The sequence below is a fragment of the Chanos chanos genome, chromosome 16, assembly GCF_902362185.1.
Source record: "Chanos chanos chromosome 16, fChaCha1.1, whole genome shotgun sequence".
Lineage (NCBI taxonomy): Eukaryota > Metazoa > Chordata > Actinopteri > Gonorynchiformes > Chanidae > Chanos > Chanos chanos.
In genome coordinates, this window is record NC_044510.1 from 10,522,385 (window position 1) to 10,548,916 (window position 26,532).

The 26,532-nt window shown below is 40.4% G+C and overlaps 1 protein-coding gene across 1 annotated transcript; it reads left to right on the forward strand.

The window, feature by feature from the left end:
- Positions 1 to 3,163: 3,163 nt before the first annotated feature.
- Positions 3,164 to 13,192, forward strand: nags (N-acetylglutamate synthase). Its single transcript, XM_030793696.1, has 8 exons — positions 3,164 to 3,610; positions 5,563 to 5,861; positions 7,435 to 7,642; positions 9,362 to 9,542; positions 9,993 to 10,032; positions 10,599 to 10,730; positions 12,077 to 12,259; positions 12,496 to 13,192. Exons 1-8 carry the CDS (start codon positions 3,242 to 3,244, stop codon positions 12,668 to 12,670), a joined length of 1,587 nt encoding a protein of 528 aa, XP_030649556.1. The 5' UTR covers positions 3,164 to 3,241; the 3' UTR covers positions 12,671 to 13,192.
- Positions 13,193 to 26,532: the final 13,340 nt, after the last annotated feature.

Consider the following 26,532-nt stretch of genomic DNA (forward strand, 5'->3'; position numbering starts at 1 on the left):
GATGTATGTTGTGTAACTGTGACCCTGTTAGGATATTTTCCATCTATCATTAATCTAGCCTGTGGATAATGACATGCTAAAAAGTCACATAAATTTAACAGTTTGAAATGTCAATAGACTTCCCTTTAGACCTTCTTGATGGAGGAACATCACTACACAGTGGCCCTCTGCATTACTAACTTGCAGAGTTCTCATTGTCATGAGAAGGCACAAAGCAATGACAGGAAAACAGAATAAGACTGCTGAAAGATGTCTACCTAAAACTGCAAACAGAAAAAACAAAACCAAATGTTTTTACAATTTTGTTTTTCATTTTTGTTGCGTTGTGTTTTTCTTTCCGAGCGCCGGAGGATAGCTTCTAGCATACCACCCTGCTTATTCACAAATTTATGCCTGATGTATCCCTGTAGGTTGTAATCTGTAATGGAAATAAATTTACTAAAGTTAAATTTTGTCATTTGTTCTGCCTCTGCTTGTCTCTACCTCCACATGCACTGCAGTAGTTTTGGGAGAATTTGTCCTAGTTTGATCTGATCTAATGCACTTGGTGTTACTGGTAGAACTTTTTTTGTTTTTTAACTATTATAACACATGTGGCTGTCAGACTCAGGATATCCGAAAATCTCTTCACTACGAAATATAGGAAAAAAAACAAAACTTTGTCATTTAGCTTTGGTAATTCATCATGCTTAATTTGTCACAATATAACTTATTTTTTTTTTCCTTATTCAATAAGAGGGGTTCTGTTTCTCGAATATTTTTGCGATTTAGGACATCATATGTCTCAGAAAACATACCTTTATGTGTAGTTATTAAATTAATGTAAAGAAAGATGAATATAGACTTATGTTAGGAGTTACAGCTCTAATCTCCTTCGACCCTCATTGCTTGTGTTATGATACGCAACGGTTTTTTATATGGCGTGTCCCTGTGTAACACAAGGAGAATTCTAGATTTTCATTTACGATCTGGAACCCCCTCTGACCACACGACAATGCAACATCTGCTCCAGCTGAGAAAGGATTAGATGTCAATTAATGACTGCCACCACTCACCCAGGATTAAACCCTTTGACAATTTAATAAGGGCTGCAACCCACCAAAGCGTAAAACATCCCAGATTACAGCCTGTGACGCTTTAAGGGATGTTTTAGTTTTGAAAAGCAAAATGTTTGTGCTGTTTATTGAATTGTGCGTGGATACAAAGAATCCCCGCATTTATACCACTTCCATGAAGAGGCAATAGAATGAATTGAGAGATCAAAATTGTGTGTCAAATAAAATTAAATGTAGAAAGTTTCAAAACAGAAAATAGAGTTTCATAATAATATCTGATATCTTAGCATAGTATATAGCTACACTTTTGCATGATTCATCCCAAACCATCCATCCTCTATCTCAAAATAGGATACATTTATAATTAACTGTAAACTTTTGGGATTTTTCCCTGTTGTCTTAGATCAATGATACACTAGGCTGCTGATTTTAGTTTCTACAAGCTGCTGTATGTTACAAAAATCATCAGAGACCAAAAGCCTGCAGGTCTGTGGTCCTCAGAGAGAGAGAGAGGATTGGCTGAAAAAAAATGGTTTCATGGCAGATTTTTATCATCTGAATCTGGAATAGAAAGGATAGAAAGGGAAAGTGGCATAAATCCAGGTCACAAAACACCATATGGGCCTTATCCACATGTCAACATCACACCACTGCACTGAAAACTCTGAGAGGCAAACTTGTGATTTGGCATGAAAACCAACATAACCGTGCCAAGATTTCAGCTTGCAAACTGAACATTTTAAGCCTGCAGGCAAATGGAGGGTGTGTTTCATGTACATCTCCACTGGTAAATTTGCTGAAGTCCCTAAGAATCAGCTCTTGCTAGGAACTTAATGTGCGCCATACAGAATACATGAATGCTTCAAGTGCGCCTGGTTTCACTTAGGAATTTTGAAATTCAAAACTGTTCTGTGTCTTGTATCTACTCTAATTTTGAATCTAAAATACAGTCATGATTCCTGTAAATAAACAGCAACAAAGACATCATAGCAGCTCCTTGTGTGGTTACAAAGGCCCTGAAAACACTGAGATTCAGACAGAAAAATTCACATGAAATGGTCTCCCTCAGAGAGATGTTAGCCATTAGTAAAGTATTGCAAATACCACAAATGTCCTCAACACTACGTTCTATGTTCAGCCACAAAGTAAAGCCTGTGGTGGGGTAGTCTTTATAAAACATATCCAGTCTTCTACACCTTGATTCCTGTCCTTCATATTATGGACTGATACTCAGGTCAACAACAACAACAACAACAACAACAACATCAACTAATAAAGGGATATCCCACTGAACATGAAGATAAGCCTCTTATTCATTGTTCTCAAGTGCAAAGAATCTTCCTTTGTCCATGTCTTAAGTGAAAATGTAGCTGTCGAGATTTAGTTGTTTGGCTCTCCAGTATGACTAAGTCACCATGATAACGGTTTGTAGGAATGACAGTACAGTGGAATGCGGTGTAAAGTCAGATGTATGACTGTGACAAGAGTAGAAAAACCCCCATAAATAATTCTGTCCGAAGCCAATTTAAATACTTTTGTTTAGGTATACTGAAAGAGCAGTTTCATACTAGTTCCCAAAAGTTTTCCAAATTTCTAATTGCAAGAGCACTTACATTATTTGTTCTTCTAAGATTCAACGTCTTTGCTCATGTAAAACTGTGCACAGCTGTGCACGTATTAGTGTGGCTCTGACAACATTTCAGAAGCTTAAATCCCTGTTATCTAATGCACGACAAAAAGGAAGTTCCCCAAGATAATATAATCATCATCATCATCAACAAAAACCCACTTTACTTAAGATAACAGGACAGCCTGGGATACAGGATTAAATTTTAAATGAAAGGAAAGGATGTTTTACTTGTTGGGGAAATAGCTGCTATGGACTAAATTTATTAGGTCTAAATTATGAACCCATCAGCACTGAGCAGAGTTTAAGACAGTGGTTTGGAGAGGCCTAAAATACCGTAACATAATAGTGTGAATGAATGCATTTGAAGCTCACTTGTGGCCATGGCAACAACCCTTTAGCAGCTGTAGCCACGCCTTTACTTGGGATTGAGGGCAGACTATCTCTCTGAGAGAAACTAGCGTGGCTGGCATGGAGGCGAAGTTACAGAAGTTGTTAAAAGGCCAAAAGGCACACGTCTAATTCTCAGATAACTACCACAGAACACCGTGGAGTTAGTATGGCCAAGGTTAACGGTACTACGTCTGGCTGTAGAGCCATTGTTATGGCGGGACAGTTTCTGTCTAAACCCTCTCCATTAGTCCAGCGCCAGAACACCACTCAACAGAGATTCGTGAGACTTCAGCGTCGTATGAAATCAGCTAGCGCCGCTGGACAGGGAAACAAAACCCCTGCACAGACTCAACAAGATGTCTCACATTCTTTCTCCACCGTTGACCGCAACGTTTGGTCAAATCGCACGTTAATTTATCGGGACGTTAAAGCATTCCTCAATGAAATAGGTGGGGATCCCCGGGAGGCTCGTTACTGGCTGACGCAATTCCAGAGAGCTAACCTGTCTCAAGCACCAGCATTCGCAGTTCTAGAGGTGAGTCAGTGCAAAGTGGCTTTTGTAAATGGTGAATTAAAGAAAATGATTGCTCATGACCTTAAGTCTGAGGGGGACTGACAGAGTTCATTTGACGCACACTTGGCGCACACGCGAAATGGCATTTGTTCCACTGTTTCAGGATAATCTACGCAGATGAGCTGCGAGACATGAGCACTCAAGTTCAGCTGAGGTTCACTCATATCATATGAAATGTCGTTGGATTAATGTTCATTTATTGTATGAAATTACACTACCAGTTTTATTATATTTCACCGGGTTTAAAACTTAGTACAACTTTAAAAATAGTTAATTATTCCCAGTTTTGTTGTGCGTTTGAACTTCACTTACTGTGTGATTTGTTTGGAAGAACGAATAGCCTAGTCTCGTCGCTTTGTTTAAAGTCCGTCCAAAATTGTGCAGGGGTGCACATTTCCTTTCTTCCCCACTTGGCTCGTTTACCCCTGTAGACAATTGAAACGCGCCGGGCAAAATCGCAAAAACCCTGTCACTGGAACAATGATCTGGCCGCTGAAGTCCGACAACTTCAGCAACTTCTGAGTTGTTGTTGTTTTTTTTTGTTTTGCTGTTGTTGTGAGTGAGCGGTAGCTTGCACACTCATTTGCGATTTCATTAAAACTGTACAGTAAATTGCCGCACACCGACAAACCCGTGACAGGGTTATAGCTTAGGCATCTATTTACAGGCAGTCAATGTCAGCAGCCTATGCCACGGTGTAGCCGTTACAGCTGCTTTCTTGGCAGCCATGTAGCTAATGTTAATAGCAGCTGAAAAGGTCAAGGTAAAGGGCTATCAGCTGACCAAGTTCACGGTCACCTAAAGGGGTACTCATTCTAATGAAAATGAGGTTGTTAACAGTGTCCGTATTTCTGTAGTTTGGGCATACATAGTACAGAGCTGGTTTGGCATGTCAGATTTTTCTGATACGTTACAAGTCTTTCTGAGTTTTGTGAACCGCGTTCTTCTAGTTGTATGGTTGAGGCCTTCAGCTCGTTTACAGTCTTCTGCGTACTGTAAAACACCTGCATTATCTTAGGAAGGATTTGAAAATTGAACGATGAGGTTAAGCAGATGCAAATTTCTCAAGTATCCTGGAGTCTCCCAGAAGTTAGCGTCATCATTAGGATTCTAGGACTTGTGTAGTGCGCTCTCTTTGTCAAAAAATCCTTCTCAAGTGTGTTAGTTTCACTTAGAGATTGTAACTGTGTGATCTCAAGTAAAATGTCTAAGCTTTTTTGTTCCTTACTATTATTTGTTATCATCATAACTTGCCATCACAGGCTGTGATTAAGTACCTTTCCATACTTTTAAACTGTGAAAATGCCCACTTTCCTCTTTTTTTCCCCTACATAGTCAGTGTTGCAGATGGTCCATGTGAATTTGTTTTCTGGCCTATGGAAATGTGGTGTCCAGATGAGCAGGGAATGGGACGCGTCTTTTTCCTCAAAGCCATGTCTGTGGAAAAGTTGATAGCCCCTTCAAAACGAGTGTAAATAGATCTCTTTGTGGGACAGGACGCCGCAAACTCCATTTTCAGTATCCCAATAGAATTTTTCAATTTTGAACTGTTTCAAATTTGGAACTAAAATGACAGTTTTGAATCCTCAAATCACAAAGTTGCAAATTTATTGCGAAATAATCTCCTGGTCTCCTTACCAGTGCGCCATTTTAATTGTCAGGAGATTCAAATTAGAGCAATGTTTTTTTGTTGTTTTTTTTTTTTTTAGGAATGAACTGTATGGAGGTGAGCAAAATGTCCAGTTTTACATCATTAGCAGTAATAGATCCTCCCTGCTCTACCCAAGATATAATGTACAGTGCGGTGTCTTGTTAATGACACCTTTTCTGGTTTTATGCTGGTGAACACAGCTTAATTTTTAACCAGGAATCCTGACAGTTATGCTGACAGCATCTGTATCTCTCCCCTTTAGGTGGACACATCGGTATTTGAGAGCCGAGAGATGGTTCATAGCTTGGCTTTTGGGCTCTCTTTCCTGCAGCGGATGGACATGAAGCCAGTGGTTGTAATGGGGCTCCCTCGGCGTGAGGAGGAGATGGAGGAGGAGAAAGGTGGCCCGGCAGGGACCTCCTCCACCTCCGTCTCCAGAGCTACTCTGGTGAAATACTGTCAGGCTCTTACTGAAGCCCTGCAGTACAACTCTGCTAGTGTAATGCCCTTCTTCAGCGCTGAAGCCCTGCTACTGGTACAGGAACCTCAGCATGGGGGCAGGTCAGTCAAATCACAAACACAAATTGACCCAACTGTGAGTTCAAATGAAAAATCTAACTCCTCCCAAAATGTGTGTGTGCGCACTATCATTCAACCCCCAGCTTCAGTGCTTTGTGGACCATCCTTTAGCCTTCATAAACTTGAAAGGAGTGTTTTTGGTGATGCTTTTGGACATGCTTCTTACACCTCTCTTTTGGAATCTCTGGCCATTCCTCACGTGCAAAAGCCTCTACCTCATTGATGTTTGATGGCTTCCATGCTGCAACCGCCTTTTTTGAATCCCACCAAAAATTTTCAATGGGAGTTAAATCCGGGGACAGAGAGGGCCACTCCAGGACATTCCGGGATCTATTTCTCAACCAAGCTTTGGTTGTCATAGAGGTGTGCTTGGGATCATTGTCTTGCTGAATAGTCCAAGGATCACCAAGGTGCAATTTCCCAACAGAAGGCATCACATTCCTCTTTAAAATGGCTTGCTATTTTTAGGACTCTGTGATCCAAGTTACACAGTCAAGATTACCAGTTCCTGCAGCAGAAAAACATCCCTACATCATCAATGATCCACCTCTATGCTTGACTGTGGGGGTGGTATTCTTCTGGTCGTACCATGCCAGACTGGTCCACGTGTCCAAATAGTGCCAGTTTAGTTCATAGAACTGTCTCCCAAAACTCTGCAGTCCAATCAGAATTCCACCTGGAATATTCTAGTCGACCTTTGATGTTCCTTGTGGTAAAAAGTAAAGTCCTGGAGTCCGGCCATAAAGTCCTTGTTTATTCAGTGCTCGTCTCATAGCTGCCACTGAAGCACTCGTCCCGGCCCGTGTCAGGTCATCCTGTAGGTGTTTTGCAGTAATATTGGGGTTTTTATTAATTGAAATTTCAAGTTTATTTAGAGCCCAGTATGTCTTGGTTAAGTCGCTAAGGGCTCTTGATGAAACTTCGAGGTTTTCTCCCGTGGCCAGGCAGGTTTGCAGCTGTGCCATAAGTTTTAAACTTCCTTACAGTGCTCCCAGTGGGGTCTCTTGGAATGTTACATTTTTGGGAAATCTTCTTATACCCAATGCCCATCACGTGCAATGAAAGAATTTCCTCTCTCGGTTTTTGTGAAAGCTCCTCAGTTTTACCCATGATTTCAACTCACCTTGAACACCTTCATGGCTGGGGTTTATATATGCATCAAAGCTAAAGCAAATTAAGGATCATCAGAGTTCCCAAAGGCTTCCACTTTAGGCCATAAAAACTAGCAGAAGGTTTTAGAAACAGCAATATTACATAGGTGTTGAACCATTGTGACATGGCTAGATTAACAAAACATCCTGTTGCTCACGAATACTACATCATACATTTTCTTGGTTGATTTCATGGATCTCTAAATTGATAAATAAGTCATCCAAAGCAAAATCTAGCTCTTTGAAAAAACTGTCATCGGTAAATCCTTACAACCTCTGGGTGGTTGAATATTTCCGATTGCAACTGTATGTTTTTTGAATGTACAGCTACTTTATTCTGTTATTTTCTGTCATTTGTATAAATCACCCACATAACATCTTTCTTATCTGATTGGCCATTGCAGTTCTTCCATTGTCGTGGATACGGGGCTGCTTCAGTGGAGTTTGGACTGCGGCACCATCCCGCTCGTGTGTCCTGTGGGTCGTGACACCAGCGGACATTCTCTGGTACTGGACTCTGTCCAGGTCATGGCCTCCATCTCTAGGGCACTACAGCCCCTAAAAGTCATGTTCCTCAACAGCTCAGGTGGCATCCGAAACCAAAACGAGAAGGTGTGTGTGTGTGTGTGTGTGTGTGTGTGTGTGTGTGTGTGTGTGAGCTTACAAGGAGTAGTGGTTGTGCCTTTGTGTTTGCATACATCATTGATTTTAACGCATACGTGTGTGTGGCATTAATTAGTTTTACTGGGCATTTGCTTTATTGGCAAGCTTTTATATGAGAGCCTTGTTTGAATCAGTTATTATTAAAGGAGTGTTACAGACTTGGGCGTATGTGCTTTAGTGTTAGATACAACTGGAAAACAAGTTTAAAACAGATTTCCACTGACAAAAATGTTCAGTGAACTTTTCAGTTACTCATATTGGGATGAAAATCGACCATGTCATAATGCTCATAGTTTCATCACCGATTAAGTAAAAAACAAAAAAAAAAAACAGAGTTTGTCACTGGCATTGTACATCTGCAATCAGGTGAATTGATTAGTTATCAGAGAGGGTTGGGAGAATCAGCACTAGAAGTCATTCTTAAATGTTGTGGTGTGATGAACAGCAACCACTGACGTTTCTCAGGCTTCAGTAGGTTCTAACATGGGTATAAACTCTTAATTACTATACAAACATTCCAAGTCTTCACTCCTACAAGAGGTAAAGACAGCGCTCCCCTGAAAAGAGGTAAAAGTCCCTCCCCTGAATTGAAAAAACCCAATGTTCTAAATGAGTATTAAAATTTAAGCTCTCTTGTAGATTATAGTAAATAACATAAATATACATAGGCAACAGATTTTTTTTTCCTTTCTTTGGGGGGCGGGGGGGCTACCATACTGATATGAATAGTTACCAAACTGATGTTGATAAATATTGAATTACATTGAAATGTTAACACTAATGATTGGGTATAAGTAGCAGTTAAAAGTTGTCCCTCCATTAGAAGCCTATGAAAGGTCCACAAGCTGAAAACTATGGAGGGTCCGTAGGCTGAAACCTTTTCCACTGGATATATCTTAAAAAGTAAAATAATAAATCGCCCTGCATTCTTAATGTATTGAGTATGTAGGAAGATTCAGAATGTACTTCCAGTGGCTGCACAAAAACTGAAGTTAATTAGAGGTGTGTATCAAGGAAGGGTGGCCACTGTTTGCAGATGTTGGGGGTTTGTGACATGTCACTTGGGCGCCCTCTACTGCATTTTGTTGGTAATACTAGTTAGAGGACCAACCATGCTGTTTTAATACCATGACCATGTGACTGGCAGTTACTAGGGCCCACAAGACTGTTCTAAAGATTTTGAGATCAGTGTTTGAACTAGTCTTAGAACTCATTACAATGAGCTAAAATTAATGAAACTTTAACTAAAACAAGCAAACCTCAAAGATGAAATCTGATTCTCACAGTAACACAGCTAAACTCAAAGCTGCAAGTTTTCTTTTACACGAATTAGTAGACTTCATGTATGTACATTTAACTGAATCTTTCATTATATTGTCGCTGAGCAGCAGAACATTTTATGGCATGCAGCTTTAAAAATGTGATTTTTCCCTGGCATTTCATATTTGAATGTATTTTTTGGTATGTATGTGTTTTTTGTTTTTTTTTTTGGTTTGTTTTTTTTTGTTTTGTTTTTTTTTTACCTGCTGCATGGGAAAGCCAAGGGCAGTTTTCCCACAGGAGTAGAAGCAGTTACATTTAATGTGCTGCCTACTATTCATAGCTGTTTTCGTGTACCTTCTGTGACTCTGGTGAAGATGAGATGAGTGCGTTCTCTGGCTCTTGCAGGTGGTGGATTTGGTGTCGTTGCCCGGCGACCTGCCTGCACTTTGGTCCGCGCCGTGGCTGAGTCCGGCAGAACGGCAGCGGGTCGGCGCCATAGCCCAGCTTCTCAATCAACTTCCTGCCGAGTCCTCAGCTGTCGTCACCTCTGCCAATACCATGCTCACTGAGCTTTTCAGCCACAAGGGTAAAGAACACACACGCACGCACGCACAGAAGTGCCTCATGTTCTAAAGTTACAGAAACTCATACAGTCAGTCAGTGATACCCATTTACACACTAATTGCACCATATCGTGTTTCACTGGTCCCCTCTGACACATACACTCACTGAAATCCTAGCTGTGCCAACACACCATTCTCACCGATATACATTGCATTTAAGGATCCTTATGTCGTAATGTTGAACCAGTGACCACAGTGAAGCTTTCCAAACAAAAATCTTGGCATTTCGTTCTCTCTGTCTCCTCAAGGCTGTGGATGGTTTTCTTTGCTTCTCTTGATCAATGATGTGCTTATGACTGTGGTGTGAATTTATACACTTGTTATGCAAATATTGACAGATACCCAGAGATGGGAACATCTTGTCTTCTTGTTAACAAACTCTTAAACCCTTTTGATTTTTCTTTTGGGGTAAGGTTCTGGGACCCTCTTCAGAAATGGAGACCCTATTCACAAGTGAGTGTGTTTTCCATTTTTATTCTGCTCAGATCTCTTCTTACACCAAATTAAGTTCAGGATTCTGTTTCTGTCTGTTTGCGGTTTCTCAGCAAACCTTTTTAATTTCTCTATTTAATTTAACTAATACTTTGTCCTAGAATTGTTTGTCTGTGCTAATACTTTATTCTGTAAATCCCACGTTTACAATGGGAGCACCTAGATATTTAACCTGTCGCATTATCTTTTCTGATACCTTTTCTATTCATTACCATTAATTATTCAAAAGATGGCCAAATTCAGGTCAAAATCGAATGAACTGGGCCATGAGAAACCATGGCCGTGTCCCACAGAACTACAGCAGGAAATAAAAATTCAAATAGACATTTCATAACCCTTGTCCCAATTACTGGACACATCATTTGAGAACACTGAAACATGATGGTTCAGTATCATATTCATCTTAGATTATCTCCCAGGCAACACATAAATCTTAAAACACAGAGCACATGTTTAGTGGTACTGCAAGGCGTGAGGGAGAGAGTTTGTGGATACAGAGAAACTTTACACTCTCCTTCCTGGTACAGGTACAGAAGCTTGAATGACATTGACGTTGACCGCCTCCTGGCCTTAATCAACAAGACGTTTGGAAAGAACCTAAAGAAGGATTATATCACCTCATTGAAGGGGAGGCTCCACTCCATCTATTTATCAGAGGGGTAAGATGCCATGCTTTTAGCGCCTCTTACTGAAATCATGTGGAGACCACATATCTGAGGGGGTATGAAGGTCTGTACCTTTAGTTTGTGTCATTTTTACGTTTTGCAGTTCGAACCGCCGATCAAACTGTCCCGCAAACATCAGTCTAACAGCCGGTCTGTCAGTAAATTAGTTCTGTTGTCCATCATGTAGGAATAATCTGGCACCAGCGTCCCTTTCTTTTTAATCAAGCAATATGACGTTGTGGTAAACCAGTGTTCACTTTAAAAAGAAAAGAAAGACGTCATTTGAGGAACAGAGTCATTTCAGCTCTGTATTGACCTGTTAATGTGTCAAAGGTTGCTGTGGACAAATACCAAATCCATTCCCACCGTCACATGTGCATATCAACCCCTCCTTTTGTTCTTATAAAAACTCAGCTCAAGGCATTGCAACATGAAGGGGAGACCACATAGTGATAAATTAAACATCTCTTGATAAAATTAAGAAAAAAAAAAAAGATGATTTCAGCAGAAATGATGAAGCATCAGCGTAAGTGAAAGGTTCAGATAAAGGTTCAGAGTGTGGTGATGGCAGCATATATAGTGTAACACAAATCCAAAAGGTGCCGAAAATGAGGAGAGTAAGCACACCAGGGGAACGTAAGCGTTTTCCTCTCTAAGTCCATCAGCAGGAGCAATTAAGGGAACCACCACCACCTGTCAGTCATCTCCACCCCGACCCCGTGGGACAGAGACAGCTTGCCAGAGCTAGGCAGGACCGTGACAATACAAACACAGCCCTATTTTAATTTCTTTTTTTACCACAGAGCTCCGCTGAATGACACTCGTTTTGTAAGCAATGACTTTGCCTTCTGTATAATCAAGACGAGACTGCACAAACAAGATACTGTTCGGTCAAAAAAAAATTTTAGAAAGAATGCTTTTTTTTTTTTTTTTTTTTTTATTCCAAAATCTATCTATCCTGAATTATTTAAAAGAAAAAAAAACACTGAATGAACCTTTAGAATGAAAGTGTTTTGAAGGGTTTTGGAAGGACATGCGGTAGCAGCATGAGAAATTACAAGTGCTAATGGGATTTTTTTTTTTTTTTTCCTTGAACACATGACAGGCCTTCAAGAAATAATTTCCACAAAAGTCTCTGTTTTCAAATTTTGAATATTTTCCAGTTAGTAAATCGGCAATGAAATTCCTGTGGAAAAAACAATAACCACGTTCCTTTTTTTCCCATCATAATAATCATTCAAAATGAAGTATCACATCCGTATGTACCTCAAATCGAATTTAGACACTTTCCCCTCATGCCTAAGACAAAAATCACTCATGTCTGATTGGACCAAACACAGGTACAGCGCAGCTGCCATCATCACCTGCGAGCCGGTAAGCAGCGGGACACCCTATCTGGACAAGTTTGTGGTGAGCAGCAGCAAGCAAGGTCAAGGCACAAGTCAGATTTTATGGGAGTGCATCCGACAGGACCTGGGCAAGCTCTTCTGGAGGTCCCGTGCCACCAACCGCATCAATCCATGGTGAGACCTCCCACCTCAGCCATTACATTCATAATGGATGCCATTGCTTGTTGTAATGATCTGTGTCGTTTTTGTTGTTCTTAGAAGTTAAAAGGTAACTAATAGTTAAAAATTGTTAAAGGTGGAGAAAAAAAAAAGTCGAATTACACGCAGTTGGCCGTGGAAGGGTCTTTGTTAATCTGTGGAAATAACAATATGGTGAACTTGTCCTTCACTCTCTCACTTACTGACTTTAGGTATTTCAAGCACTGTGATGGGAGCTTCGTTAACGGGAACTGGATAGTTTTCTGGTTTGGCCTGTCGGACATCAGAGAATCTTATGAGCTTGTTGAGTATGCTAAGCAGCTGCCCGACTCTTTCAGTAGTCCTGGTGTGGAAGAAACTTCCTTGCAGCTACCCTCTGGATCATGATGTTCCCTTGACCGCTCTACCATGATCTTCATGCAGCGTGACAGCCCAAGTTTAGCCAAACGTTTTTGACGTAAACAATTTTTGGAAGCTTCAAGCTCAACCCCTGAGTGGCATTATTGAACACCCTAATAAAGTCTCTGGTAATATAGGTTTCTGGGTTTTTTCACCCAGAGAGTTAAGTCCAATATGCAGCTTCTACACTGTTGCATGGTTGTGAGGTTCTAGAAAAACATTTGTGTCAAACTGGTACCATGTGGAAAGAATTTTTTTGCACAATTTAACAAACAGTTCTGGGAATACAAATAGCATATGCTAGTTACCTTTTTTTTTTGCTTTGAGAAAGTCAAAACAATGGTCAATAATTTTGTTTTGTCTCTGTACAAACAGTTTAATTTCTAGAAATTAGAGATTAAAAACTTTACAGCACTTCAAATATACTGATGTAATTTCCTGTTAAAACACTGATCTATATTAGCTTGTACTATTTGCAACTCATGTGAATAACAAATTTTTACATTTATCTGAAAGGAAATATGTCCAAATTCTGGAAGTAAAAAAATCACTTCATGGTCAGTGCAATATGATTAATTGGTATGTCTTTTTTTTTTTTTTTTTAAGTTACAGGTTGATTTGAGACACAGTCGGTCATTGTGTTTCCAGTGTATCACTACCTAAAAACCCAAAATTGGACAGTGTGATTGGATCATAAAGATAACTGGATTAAGTAACAGATGAAGCCTGTGGTAATTCTACAGGGACTTCATCATTGGAATTACCAATTCCCTGTGCTTTAACAAGTCACTGACATAGCATGGCCTTTGCATCAATTAGGGAGCCTGAAATCTGGCACACACCTCCTAATGCAAGTGAAAACAGCCACCTTCTCAGCACTTGTCCAGTTTATAAGGGCCTCAGTGGGTGCATAACAAAGGAAAGAGCCCTAAACACAGAAGACATGAAGCTCACATCTTAGTTGTTTAGATGGCTTGCTACCCTTCAAAGAGCCATTTAAAATATTTGATGAAGCTAATATTTTTTGATTTCTTGTTTCACCACATTCTTCTAAGTAAATAAGTTACAAAGATATATAAATATTTTTTGGAGCGTTCTTGGTTAATGTGTTAATCCAACGTTGGCAAGTCCTAAAATGACCTGTGACTGCGGGTAGGGTTGCCACTACAGCCAATGTTTTTCCAAACCCCCAGTGCTTTAACCCAGTGCAAGCACAGTAATTTGACCAGTTATTCTCTTTGTCATCTCAGCTATATACACACAGTGGGATGAAATTGCATGTCCTCAGGAGAGCAAGTTGGACCTGAAGAAGCTGTTGCACTCGCACGCATTGAGCAGTTGGGGGTTAAATCAAGGGCACTTCAACCATGGTAGTTCAGGCTGCTCATTCACTCCCCCCACCCACGTTTTTCTTGCCGATCCGGGGGATCAAACCGGCGACCTTTCGGTCATAAACCCGCTTCTCTAGCCCTTAGCCCACAGCTGCCTTTTGACACTCTCAAACCAGCATGCCTGGCTTCTACCATCATTTTCCATTCCAAGACACTTAGTAATCTTTTTTTTCCTTGCCTTTTCTCCCTGACATACAAAATTACTGCCTCGTTTTTTTCAAGCCTTAATAGTCTCCGCCCATTCATTTATCCCAGAGTGGGTTGAAAAAGTGGATTCAATTAGAGATCATAGTATTCACCTGGTCAGTCTATTTCAAGGCAAGTGCAGGTGTCCCGTAAAGTTTTATAAACTCCGTGTACATCCCAAATGCTGGAGTAAATGCAGGTTAAGCTAAAATGATCTTCTAGCTTCTTCTTGCTTCTCTGATCAAGAGAATATAAAGGTTGGCTGTGGGATCAAAATGGGGAGGTGAATGATTAGCATTCATGCAGGGCAGCTAATGGGACCTTCCTAAGTCCCCTTGACAGGTACAAGTAATTTCTGGGGCAGGCTAGTAAAAGATGTAGAATAAGTAGCCAATCAGGCAACCAACATTTATTTAAACAGCTCGCAACCATTCAGGTCAGGTTCAGACACTCAACATGACAGCCACATCAGATGTTGTTAGTTAGCATGGTTTGAAACAAATACCACAAGGGTTATTTTCACTCACCAGCATTTAAAGCAATGATATTATACAAATACAAGGGGGAAATGATATAATGAAAGTCTTACATTGAGTTAACAACACTCAGCCATCACTTGTTGACTGGAATGAGCTCAAATGACATCAAAGTGACTCACCCACGATTATGGAGTCTCTTCTGTTTCTGCTTTATTTATACATCCATGTATAGACAATTTTAGTGTTTAAGACAACTGCTTATCTCTTATGTGAATAGTTAAATAAACACACAGCCCACAGTTTAAGCCATTATATAATGTAATGTATTGCTGAAGGTTTAGAAGATGTGAAGAGCTAGAAAGCTGGGCAGAGATCGAGAAAATGCTAACCAAATACCAGCACCTCTAATGATCTCCTGAATTACTGACAATGTCCTGCTCAAACACAGTGACCTCCACAGTCCTGTCAATTTTGTTCTCGTTGAAAAACAGGAAGACCTCCACCCCTCAGAAGGTATTTAATGGTTTACTGAGAGTTAGAAATAGGAAGTTCCTACCAGCAGAAAAAAAAACAAACAAACAAAAAAACGTTCAAAGACAATGCAAAAAATTTGCCTTGAATTATTTTTTTTTTTCTGTTTTGGACTCTAGATGTTTTTTGGAATTCCCCCCCCCTTTTTTTAACCTAATTTGGAAATATCAATTCCTGGTACTTCTGCAATGGATTGGTGACCTGTCCAGGGTGTTTCCCTGCCTTTCACCCAATTAACAGTGGGATAGGCTCCAGCACACCCCACGACATTAATTAGGACAAGCAGCTTCTAGAATGAATGAATGAATGAATGAACGAATTCCTGGTACTGCCAAGTCCCCATAACAGCAGGACCAGTGTTCCGCTGCAGGAGAGTGGAGGCCAGTATATTCTTCATCTGACAAAAAGTTAATTGCCACTTCTTTCCTCCTTCCACTATTTTATCGTAAGTATCTCCACCACAGTGCAGCGCTTCTAAAGCAGCATGCTATTTCCTCACATTATCTAAGAGGTGCTGACACCCCACTGAGACTAGCCTCCAGTGTGAAGACAAGGAGGGAACCCTGTCCAGCTGACCCTCCCAACTATATTCGTCACAACTCTCAACCCAGCCAGTGGTCACTTTCATTTTAACATTAAAGACACAACTTAGTATGACCTCATATTCTTATTATTTCTACTGTTTACTCAGCTATCAATTAGCCAAGTTAGTGTAAAGCAACAGTTAAATCTAGTCAATATCTGATCATTACATTAGCTTTAGGTGATGAGAAGAAAGGCTGAACTGTGCAAATGCTTTTTGCTTTACCCAAATCTCTAGTGTTGGTGTGGTACATGATGCAAGACACTTGACCAAACGGAAGATTTATGTGGTTTTACATTTTTGGTTGAAACATTCAGTTTATACTGACCCTGGCTCTGCACCTGGTCTGTTGTGCCCTCCACAGACAAAATACCGCTGGATACATTCAGTGACACCTGAGACCATAGCAATACCTCAGCTTTGAACACCAAAGAACACTACAGAACACAATGAGTGCTTCCCAACAAGTTGATCCTTGCATGGGATCAAACTGCTTCACAGTGTTTTTAAGGAGTGCATAAGGTGATATTTGTGGGAATTTTCAGTTAATTCTCAATCTCGTAAATTTCACTTACGTGCAATAAAAAAAAGACAAGCAGACAACTCTTGGCTTAAGTTTAAAATTTCAAGGGCATATACCTTTCAATGCTTCTGCACACTGCAAGATACGAGGGCCCATCTCATTAAAATACCCTCAGGTTTTGACAGTTGTCTTTCCGTTTGTGTTTTTTAATTGTTAGCAAAGCCTGGAAGTTCTCACTCGCTCATTCACTCAATATCTAAGCCACTTATCCTAACTTGGGTTGCGAGGGGTGCTGGAGCCCATCCCAGCACATTTGGCAAAAGGCAGGGAAACACCCTGGACAGGCTGCCAGTCCATCGCAGAAGCCTGGAGGTTATACCTCAGATTACATTTTTCATGTCATGTTTGGTCCCCATGGAAATACAGTTCTCTAGACTGTTTTACTAGAAATCTGATAGTTATACTGCTGTACAGGTCTCAGCAGTCCATCTTGCTAATACTCGCACTGTGTCAACATGAGAGGAAAACACAAATGAAGACAGAAACGGGACATTTCCTTCCAGCCCCGTGGTGAGAGATGGCTAGTTAGCTAGTGAACTTCGGTTAATGTTAGCTACAGACTTGGCTTAACACAAAGCACTGAACAAGGGGTAAGGGTATAGTTTTTCAGAGTGTTTTGAATTAGGCCTACTTTTGCCTAGATCGCTCAAACTTCTGGGACTTCTTCTTGAAACATGGCAGACATCCCACCTCTCCCAGAAGTTCCGGTAGTCTCCAACATACTGATGGCAGCTCCCTGACGCCCGTGTAGGTACCCGGTCCGTCCCGGCTGCCCGATCAGTTCTGCGCATGTGCGCGCTTGCGCAAAAGTCAGCTAACCCTATCCCTAACCATAAGCGCGTGCATGTGCAGAACGGATCGGGCAGCTGGGACGGACCGGGCACTTACAGCCCAAATTATATACAATATCCCAGAAACTGATTTTTTTGAGAGCGCGTGAGCGAGAGGGAAAGAGAGAGAGAGAGAGACCGAGAGAGAGAACGAGTGACCAAGAGAGCAAGTTGCTGTGTCCAAAATCACTCACTACTCACTATGTAGTGCACTATATAGTGAGTTCACCATTTTGTAGTGCTTTCCCAATGAGTAGTGAAAATTGTTATACCCCATATAGTGCACTGAAAGTATCCCACAATGCATCGTGGAACGTGCAACTGATGTACCTTACATCGATTGACTTAGATCATCATGCATTGCGGCCTGTCTCGTGAAAGCAGGCAAGTCTTTACAGACCAGTCAGATGCAGATGTTCTGGCGTTCATTTATGTGACAGAGACAATAATTACGAATATCCAGCGCATAATTATGTAGCAGCATAACATCCAAATGGTGTCTGCAATGTTTGAACAGCCCCTTATCCCCTCCAGTGAGTGTTTCATATACCAAAGTGAGTGAATGGTTTCGGACACAGCAAGTGACAGACATAATGACAGAGTGACAGAGAAAGCATCCTGATTGGTCTCTCTTTGAGAAGTAGATCTAACAGTTTTCTCCGTGGATGGGCTTTACAGTTGACCTCTCTCACTCTTTCATTGTCCATCAGTACAATTAAGTGTCCTGCTGAGCCATGGCAGAGTGTTACGAAAAAAACTTAAAGTTGGAATAGATTTAAAAAGAACGACTCCATGAGTTGAATAATATAATATAACATAAGTGCATATTTTGATGTCACATTTTCTATATCCAACATTTACAGATTAGACAAAGTCACTAAACAAAGTATTACATAAGATAATAAGGGTACACCTTATGCTTTTATTCCTTTTAGGGACCACGATGAATTAAGGAGGCTAAGCACAGAGAAGGCTGCAATCATATACCTGGGGGGTGGGGGTCTGCAGTGGTGGTGGTGCTGCCTCCCTGAAATGAGTTTTTGCAGGGTGGGATGTCTGAGTATGGACAAGTCACAGCATTTGTGTTGTTTTGCCAGATACATCCTAAGCCATCGATGAAAGATATGTCTGTAAATAAAAGTACCATTTAGCCTAAGGCTGGCTATTTTAAGTTGTTAAATTTCAAAGGAATTTCATGTTACTGGAATATTATAGCTAGTCAGTGGTTCATGGGCATGTAAGGTGGTAGACTTTCATATGACTGTAAATGACAGGTTATACCAGTATCAATTTCTGCTCATAGAATTGTACAGCACAATGACTGTTATTAGCATTTGAAAGGCCAAACCATCAGCTAACGACTGTGGTCACGCGGATGCCTGAAAACCTCCGTCTAACAGCTTTATTCGGACATTTGCGGGAGTTTGCAGGTCCGCATAACAAAGTTCTGCAGGCATCCGAATACCTCCGGCAAACAGCAGGTTTGGCGGAAGTTTACTTTGTCCGGATATTTCCAGATAGGCCTACACCACTTTTCACGCAGTGAATACGTTTTGTCATGAACGGTTCCATAAGTATGTTCTAGTAAAGACGTTATCTGTGGTTGGACGGCAGAGCCTAGAAGCACAATCACGCAGTTATACACTTGCTCACTGAAGAAGACAGAGACTTTGCATTTCGACTTGAATCCCAGTGAAGTGAGATGGAAAAAACAGCCAGACCACAGGCTAAGCTGAAAAGAACAGCATTCAAGAGGGCAGTGCGTAGGTCGCAGGATACAACGGCGGTTTTAGGTATGGGCGATATGGGAGTCTTGCTTCAGGCGGCATAGCACAAAAAAAAGAAAAGAAAAAAATCGGAATGTTGACATCTGACCGATCGGTTTCTATCGCTCATTGAGGGAGGGGGTCGCCCCGGGCGCCACAGCTAGAACCGCTACTAGAAGGAACATAACGTGTAGCTGAAATCAGCTCTGTGCGCACTATTGTACCATAGAGTACAAACACGTTTGGTTCATCTCTTCAGTTTTAATAATTAATTAATATTTTGCTTGTCTTTCCATGAAATGGAAAAAATACAGAATTAAAAATGATGCAGAATGTCTGAATGTCTTTTTTTTTTTTACAGTCACATAGTAGACTCATTATTGTGTCGTAGAGGGCTGTGTAAAGTATGTTTCCCATACCCAATATCAAAAGCCCATTTAGACAGACTGAAAATACAGTGTCACTAGGGCAAGTTCTTTTCTTCAGTTCTTTCTGGGAACCAGGAGGATTCAGACAGTAAGGGAGATCACTGGTCTGTGTGGTCGTATGTGACAGCTTTGTATTTTCAAGAGTATAAAATAATCACACACGATTTATGATCAGTGACTAAAGTCCTGCCACAGAATCTCTATGCAAAGATAGGTTCAGACATTATTCTTCTGTAAGATAAACCACTAGTGTTCTACTCAGTTTAAAAACTGTCAGTTATGAAAGCTTTTACTATACTAATGTCACAACCTATTGATTCCTTTAGTGTGTGATAATATAATTTAGAAAGATCATGATTATAATCTCCGGTGGGTCTGACTGTAACCATAATCTCAAATGGTTCTGTAACAGGGGCGATTCCAGGATTTTTTTTTTTATGTGGTGGCACAGGGGGGACCAAGAACCAGTCGGGTGGGGGGGGGGGGGGGGCGGGGGGTATGGGGCATCAGAAAATTCCATCAGAAATAAATACAGCGTTGAAAATTGACTTCGAAAACACTGGGCACGATTTTCAGGCTCTTTTTGCAGTGCCCTGTGCCCTAAAAATAAATACAAACCATTAAGTCGCTAACTTAGCCATTAATATTACACAAAGCTACATTAGATAGCTATGGTCTGGTCTGATTAGAGGCAGACTCATTCAGTTGTGAGGCCGTTTTTGGATACGCAAATAGGGTTTAATTTCTCCCAACACACCCCAAAATAATGTTGTTTTGTTCCAGTACGAACGTAACGGTATAACCAGTCTACAGCTTAAAATGCTCAACGTCAATGGATATCCTGCCAAAATGAAAAATGAAATTAAATAACTCGATTTTCATTTTCACGACAAACACGAGTCTTTTCTGACAAAAATAACAAAATAAAATTTTTACCATTTCACTTCATTAGTTAGGATTTTCCTTTCAACAGATTTTGAGGTACAACTCAGACAAAATGCGGGGTTCAAGACAAAAATGAGACAAAAAAACGGGGTTGGTGTCACCCCGTTGCACCCCTTTAGACACGCCCCTGGTCTGTAAATTGTTTCAAAAGTTACACAGTAATCAAATTGATTATCGTCATAATTTAATTTGTTCACAAAAATGTCTAATAAACCTACTTAGTTATAGTCACTGTGCTCTAACAGCAACAATAACTATGCCTACACGGATACTGGACTCTTGCTGGACTACTGCAGTTTTCATGAAACTGGGTTTAAATCTGCGCAACAGCAAGAGACTTTTCTTTGGTTCCCGACGATCTATAAGAAGGCCCCCCTGAATATTTGTCCACTTACATAGAAGGGACCGCCAAACCGTGTATTCAAAGCTTCATGTCCTGTGATAGTTAAAATACAAAATGCATCGGTTCCTATAAGGAAGACGGGAACATGCAGGAATACTGGCCGGTTTTGCATAAACTGACTCATTCACACTGAATAAACGGAATGCTTAAGAGGGAAGTCCAAGGCTGAGTTACATCCCTTTTAAATCTTCAGATTATAAGTAGATAAATCGAAGGAGAAAACAGAGGTTGTGACGATAGCTTACTGAGGAGAAACAACACATGCATGGTTGACGACCTCTTATTTACCCGTATAAAATCTATTAGAATCTAAATTGTTTAATTGCACTTTAAAGACGATATGTACACCATCGTTTCGTTCTCTCTTCGTTGATCACTTAGATATTTTATGAGCAGGAGAAATTTCAGTAGTCAGTCAAATTTTTCTCTCCTACATGTTTTGGGGAATCAAGGATCCGTTAGAAACAGTCTCTCACGTCTACATATTCAGACGCTCGAGAGATGTATGCATTTGCACTGACTTTTTGAATACAGTGTGGTTTAGGGTGTTAGTTACGGCATTAAGAGATTATATTTCCTTGTATTTTCTGTGTTCTATAAAGTACACATCAGATTTGTCGTTGTATTGCAGTAGCCACCTTCTCTGTAAAAACTAAATATATCTTTTTCTACCACTCACCTCATGAGGTGAGAAGCATGGCTTTGTAGTCCTCTTCGTTACAAAAAAAAACAAAAAAACCCCAAAAACATACAAACAAAAAAAAAAAAACCCAAGAAAAATCTCATTTAAAAATTAAGAAAAGTGAACTGGATTGCCTGATGAAAACTAAACTTAATTTAGATCATATTGACCAGGTCAGATCATTTTCTTCAAAGTAAATTACTGTGAATTTGATAATAGGCCAAATCAAGCAGACTACTTATCAATCAGTTCAAAACAAGCAATGTGAAACATTCATTCAGATTCATTAAGATATATTAAGATCTATATCATGATGCTCCTGCGATGGACTGGCGACCTGTCCAGGGTGTTTTCCCACCTTTCGCCCAATGAGCGCTGGGATAGGCTCCCGCACCCCCCACCGCCCAAATTAGGTTAAGCGACTTACAAAAAAGAATGAATGAATGAGTGAATGAATCATGATGCTCCTTTTTACTTTATACAAGAGCAGAGGCTATCCAGGTGATGCCTTCCAACATAGAATCCAAATGACAATTTAACACTGGACACAATGTCTACATAAGTTTAAGTTTAGTGTCTGCTTAAGTTTCGCAACATCACTTGTCCCTGTTTGCAGACAGTCTAGGTTGTCATTCTCCTTTTACTGACGTGTAGTTTTAGCTGTGTGCACACTGGCGTGTAGCATATTCGTTTTGTAGTTGTGTGCGTAGGGCAGGTGCTGTTTTCATTGTGGTTTATAGATGGAACTGGGGGCTACAGAGGGTGATGAAGGGTTTTGCCATTATTTGTAAATCTTGCTTTGTTTCAGATTTGATGTGAAAGTTTGGGTTACACTGTCAAGTAATTACATGCTTCATAGAATAAAGAAGTCAAGCAAATCTCACATGGGAAGGTAAATTTATTTTTCTTTGCAGGAGTAACTCATGAAAGTTACTCATGAAACTCAGACCTTTGGAACAACACAAATAAACAATCAGAACATTTCAAACTATACAACTATAGAAATATATATATATACAAAATAAGAGCCATAAATATCAAAAAGAAGTAACAAAGACAAATATAAACATTTTTTAAGTCTTTTAAGTTAGCCTATAAGACCGACAGAGCCTCTGTCGATCGACTCGTCCTAACAACACAGATATACGTCGTTTCCCAAAATCCCAAGCACTGTTCCTGGTGTGTAGACCATCGCTATCAACCGTGAACGTGTCAATGTTAACACCAAACCTCATGTCAGCAAGTTGGATTTTCTCTTTCTCGAAAAAACACCCAAGAGTTGCCCTGATATCGCGTGCCTCTCCTTTGCTTGAACTTGTCATTGAAAACTCTAGTTTCTGCCTGTTATAGGAGACAGATGGCTGTGGCCAATCCCTCACTCAACCTACAGCCCTCAGTTCCCTATCGGTCGAAGCATATTCATTCGAGCCTAAACTCACTGGCTTGCATAGTAACACAAGCATAGACATTAATCTGTTACACCAGGATGGTCGACTACCGGTAAAAGTCTGTTACGCCTTTTAATTGTGATCATATAGGGAAGTAAGAAGAGGAAGTCGTTTTTATTTATGATCACAGGCGAAGAAGAAAAAATTAACTGGGTTGAGAATTTAATTTTTCAACACGGGGACACCAGTTATAGTTCATACAACTCAAATTTAATGAAGTCAGTAGAATTTTGTTGTTTTGAAGCGAATAAATACCCGAAGTGGGTGCTTCCTAATGGCTTAGTATTTGTATGTGTGTATCCTAATATGCCTGTGTGTCGTCCTCTCCAGCTTGGTCACTCAAAATTAAAACACAAAATCCCAGTTGTTGCAATGTTCAGAATCCATCTCTCTGCCTGGTTAACTGACCCACACGGTGACATGATATCATTGACTTGACATGCAAATGAGCGATAGAAAACCGTTGGAGCAAATATCACCGTTACGAATTTTCTTACGCGGGCGCCCCATGACGCCCCAGGTAAGATGCCGGCCATGTCGCCCATACTTAAATCCGCCGCTGGTCTTTGCATCAAAAAATGTTTGTGTAAAAATGTGAAATAATACCAAGAAATTCTAAAGTCTCTCCCGCCCCTCCCAAGCTTCCTTCCTCCTATACACTGCAGTAGGGAGTTTTTCCTTGCCACTGTCGCCTTGGGCTTGCTCACTGGGGGTTTAGGCACTGATCGCTGTAAAGCCGCTTTGAGACAATTTTGATTGTAAAAAGCGCTATATAAATAAAATTGAACTGAATTGAAATGAATTGAAGTGTTACAACCGTCCCTTGTTACAGCTGTCCGTGGTCTCCCCTACTTTAAAAATGAAGGTGTGTTTTGGGCGTAACGTTCAATAAACCAATTTACAATGTATACAAGTTACAAGTTGGCATTTAGAAAAAAAGCGACTTACAACAAGTGCAATCAGGCTTAACTACTCCATGAGCGGAAGATCGCGGTGAGAATGCAAATTCATTATTCTCAGTACCACGCTCATGTAGCTCCTTCTGTGACCACAGAACAAAGAGACAATAAACAAGACCTGTGACATAGAGACAAGGTTAGTACATAGGATTTTTTTTACATAGCATAACATAGAAAGATAGGTTATGCATTGGGGGACAGATGGATTCTGAGAAGATGGGTTTTCAAATCAATCAGAATGTCATCTCTCATTCCCTTTAAAAACCACCTCCGCTTGCACTTTAGCGGATTGCTAATATAACGTCGAAATTAGGAAGAGCAAGAAACTAGAAAATCAAGGCGGAGGAGACAAACTTTCTCTTGCGCGAGGTGAAAGCACGAACAATCTAAACGTCACACAGCTCCCCAAGTCGAAGTAAGCATATCCTCCTTTTCTGTGATTTTAAAATTTCCAAAATAAGTTAAATATTCGGTGGACAAGGGTTTGGACTTTTTCTCAGTCAGATACGACGTTCCGTTTACCTACCAGCCTATAGATAAAGCATTTAGTAACCAAACATTTGAAGCGCATTTTTAGCACTCCAAACGTCCTCTCTGTTACAGTGAGTTTTTTTCATGTTAAATGACAGAGAACACGTTTTCGACTGAATGACAATTCAAGAACTGTTGTTAGAAGGATATTCATGAGGTGACAGTTGACTGTTACAGCCTGGATAACAGGGACGTACCCGAAACCGAATATGTTATCCGGGAAAGCATAAATAATGCGATGGAAACAACATATTTTTTTTCTACCCGAAGTTGCTTATTCGCTGGAAAAGCCACGATTGACATGTACATGTGTCAGCCATTATGTTTCTGCAAATCGATTCATATCATTATACATGTCCACAAGATAAAAATGCCCATTCTGTTGATTCCACTTTGATTCCACTAACTGGTCGTTTCATTTGCTACACATTGCTGAAAAGTGATCGCTTACTTCCACCGAGTCAGGTGCGTGAGCTAGCGAGACAAAAGCCTGGTGTGACTGCTGGATTACCCCCGCAACCTATACATCAAAACGAAGCTTAGAACCTGTAGTTTTCAGCAGTATGTGTTATTTTCCTCAATTAAAAAAAGACAGTCGAAAGTCGTTTCATTTACTACACATTATTGAAAAGTGATCGCTATATTCTATAGTCGCCTCCGCCGAGTCAGTGCAAAACACTGGGAAAATGAAACGGGCAGAAAAAGCTCATGTATTACTGTTATGTAATTACAGCTGTAATTCACTTCTTCCTCGTCAAGACGTTAACACATCAAGAAACGCGAACGCACCATCATTGGAATTTAAGATGATTCCTTCCAACTGAAGGATATTTTTTTTTATATTTCTTTACTGTAAATAGTTTCAATTTCCAATGCAAAACAGAATCTTTCGGTTTATAAAACATTTCTGCAGTTTCTGATTGTTCAACGTCCCCCAGTTAAAGAGGTGGGGGGATGGGGGGTCAGACAGTTCATAAAACTTAGTTTAGTTAAAAATAAAAATGAGAGAGAGCGCGAGAGAGAGAGATGAAAAGTAGCCCACAGTATGACGTGGAAATATATTTCATAATTAATTGTATGCCAATAAATCAATCTGATGTTTAGAAGGCACAAAAATGCATAGCCAATGAATATTAGGTTAGAAAATACAACATTTGCCCGATTGAACGTGATTTCCGGTATAAACCACGCCCGTTTACAGTCTACTATTCGAATGCAGATACAGAGAAAGATCATTTTGATGGTTGAACAGATACGGATACGGATAGAGATAAAGATTCAGATAATGACGTCTACAGCTCTACAGGATGAGCATAATTCATGGCGACATTCCTCTTTGTTGTGGGACAGGTGAGGGGTGAGGTGGCATAAAAGTCGTTTAAATGAAGACATTTAATCCGTGATCTGTGCATAATTGCTGGCGCTGTTGCTGTCGCTGTAAAAGGTCCCCCGACCGAATCTGTTTAAATGCTGTTGTGTATAGCTGATGAAATAATTAGCCAATTTCATGCGTCTTTGCTCTGTTATCACATGGATCTTTACCTTGATGTCCACGATAACATTCCACAGCTATATTTCACTATATTTTTTTATTCTTTTATGCATGTTTGTATGTGCCGCTGTAACAAACATTTACTTGCGTTGCGAACTCACCTACATAGGCGTGTATTACTATATTTATATTGCGCCCTTAATATATCAATGCAACTACTGCGCCATACTTTAGACCAGGTTTTTGTTGGTTTAAGCGCAACTGCTCTCAGTTGCAGTCTAAATAGCGATGCGCCAACAATGCGCTTGACCACTCTTCGTCTTCAGACCGATCCGCCCAGATAGGCGCAAGTGCATTTGGGGGCTAGGCGGAAAAATGACAACTGGGCGGGTCTGAAACTAGCAATGACCTTGCTCCTCTGGTTCGCGCCGGGTTGCGCCGGGTGTAAAATAGGGCCGAATATGTTTCAGTGCGAGCAAGCAACTATCAGACTGCACTTCGAACAGAAATGGATATAATTCTTGCAACTCGTCTAAAGGTAAGCTATGCGTTTAATTCACTTTATGATGTCAGCCTCGGCTCTCATGATTATTACGCAAAATGTTGAATGATT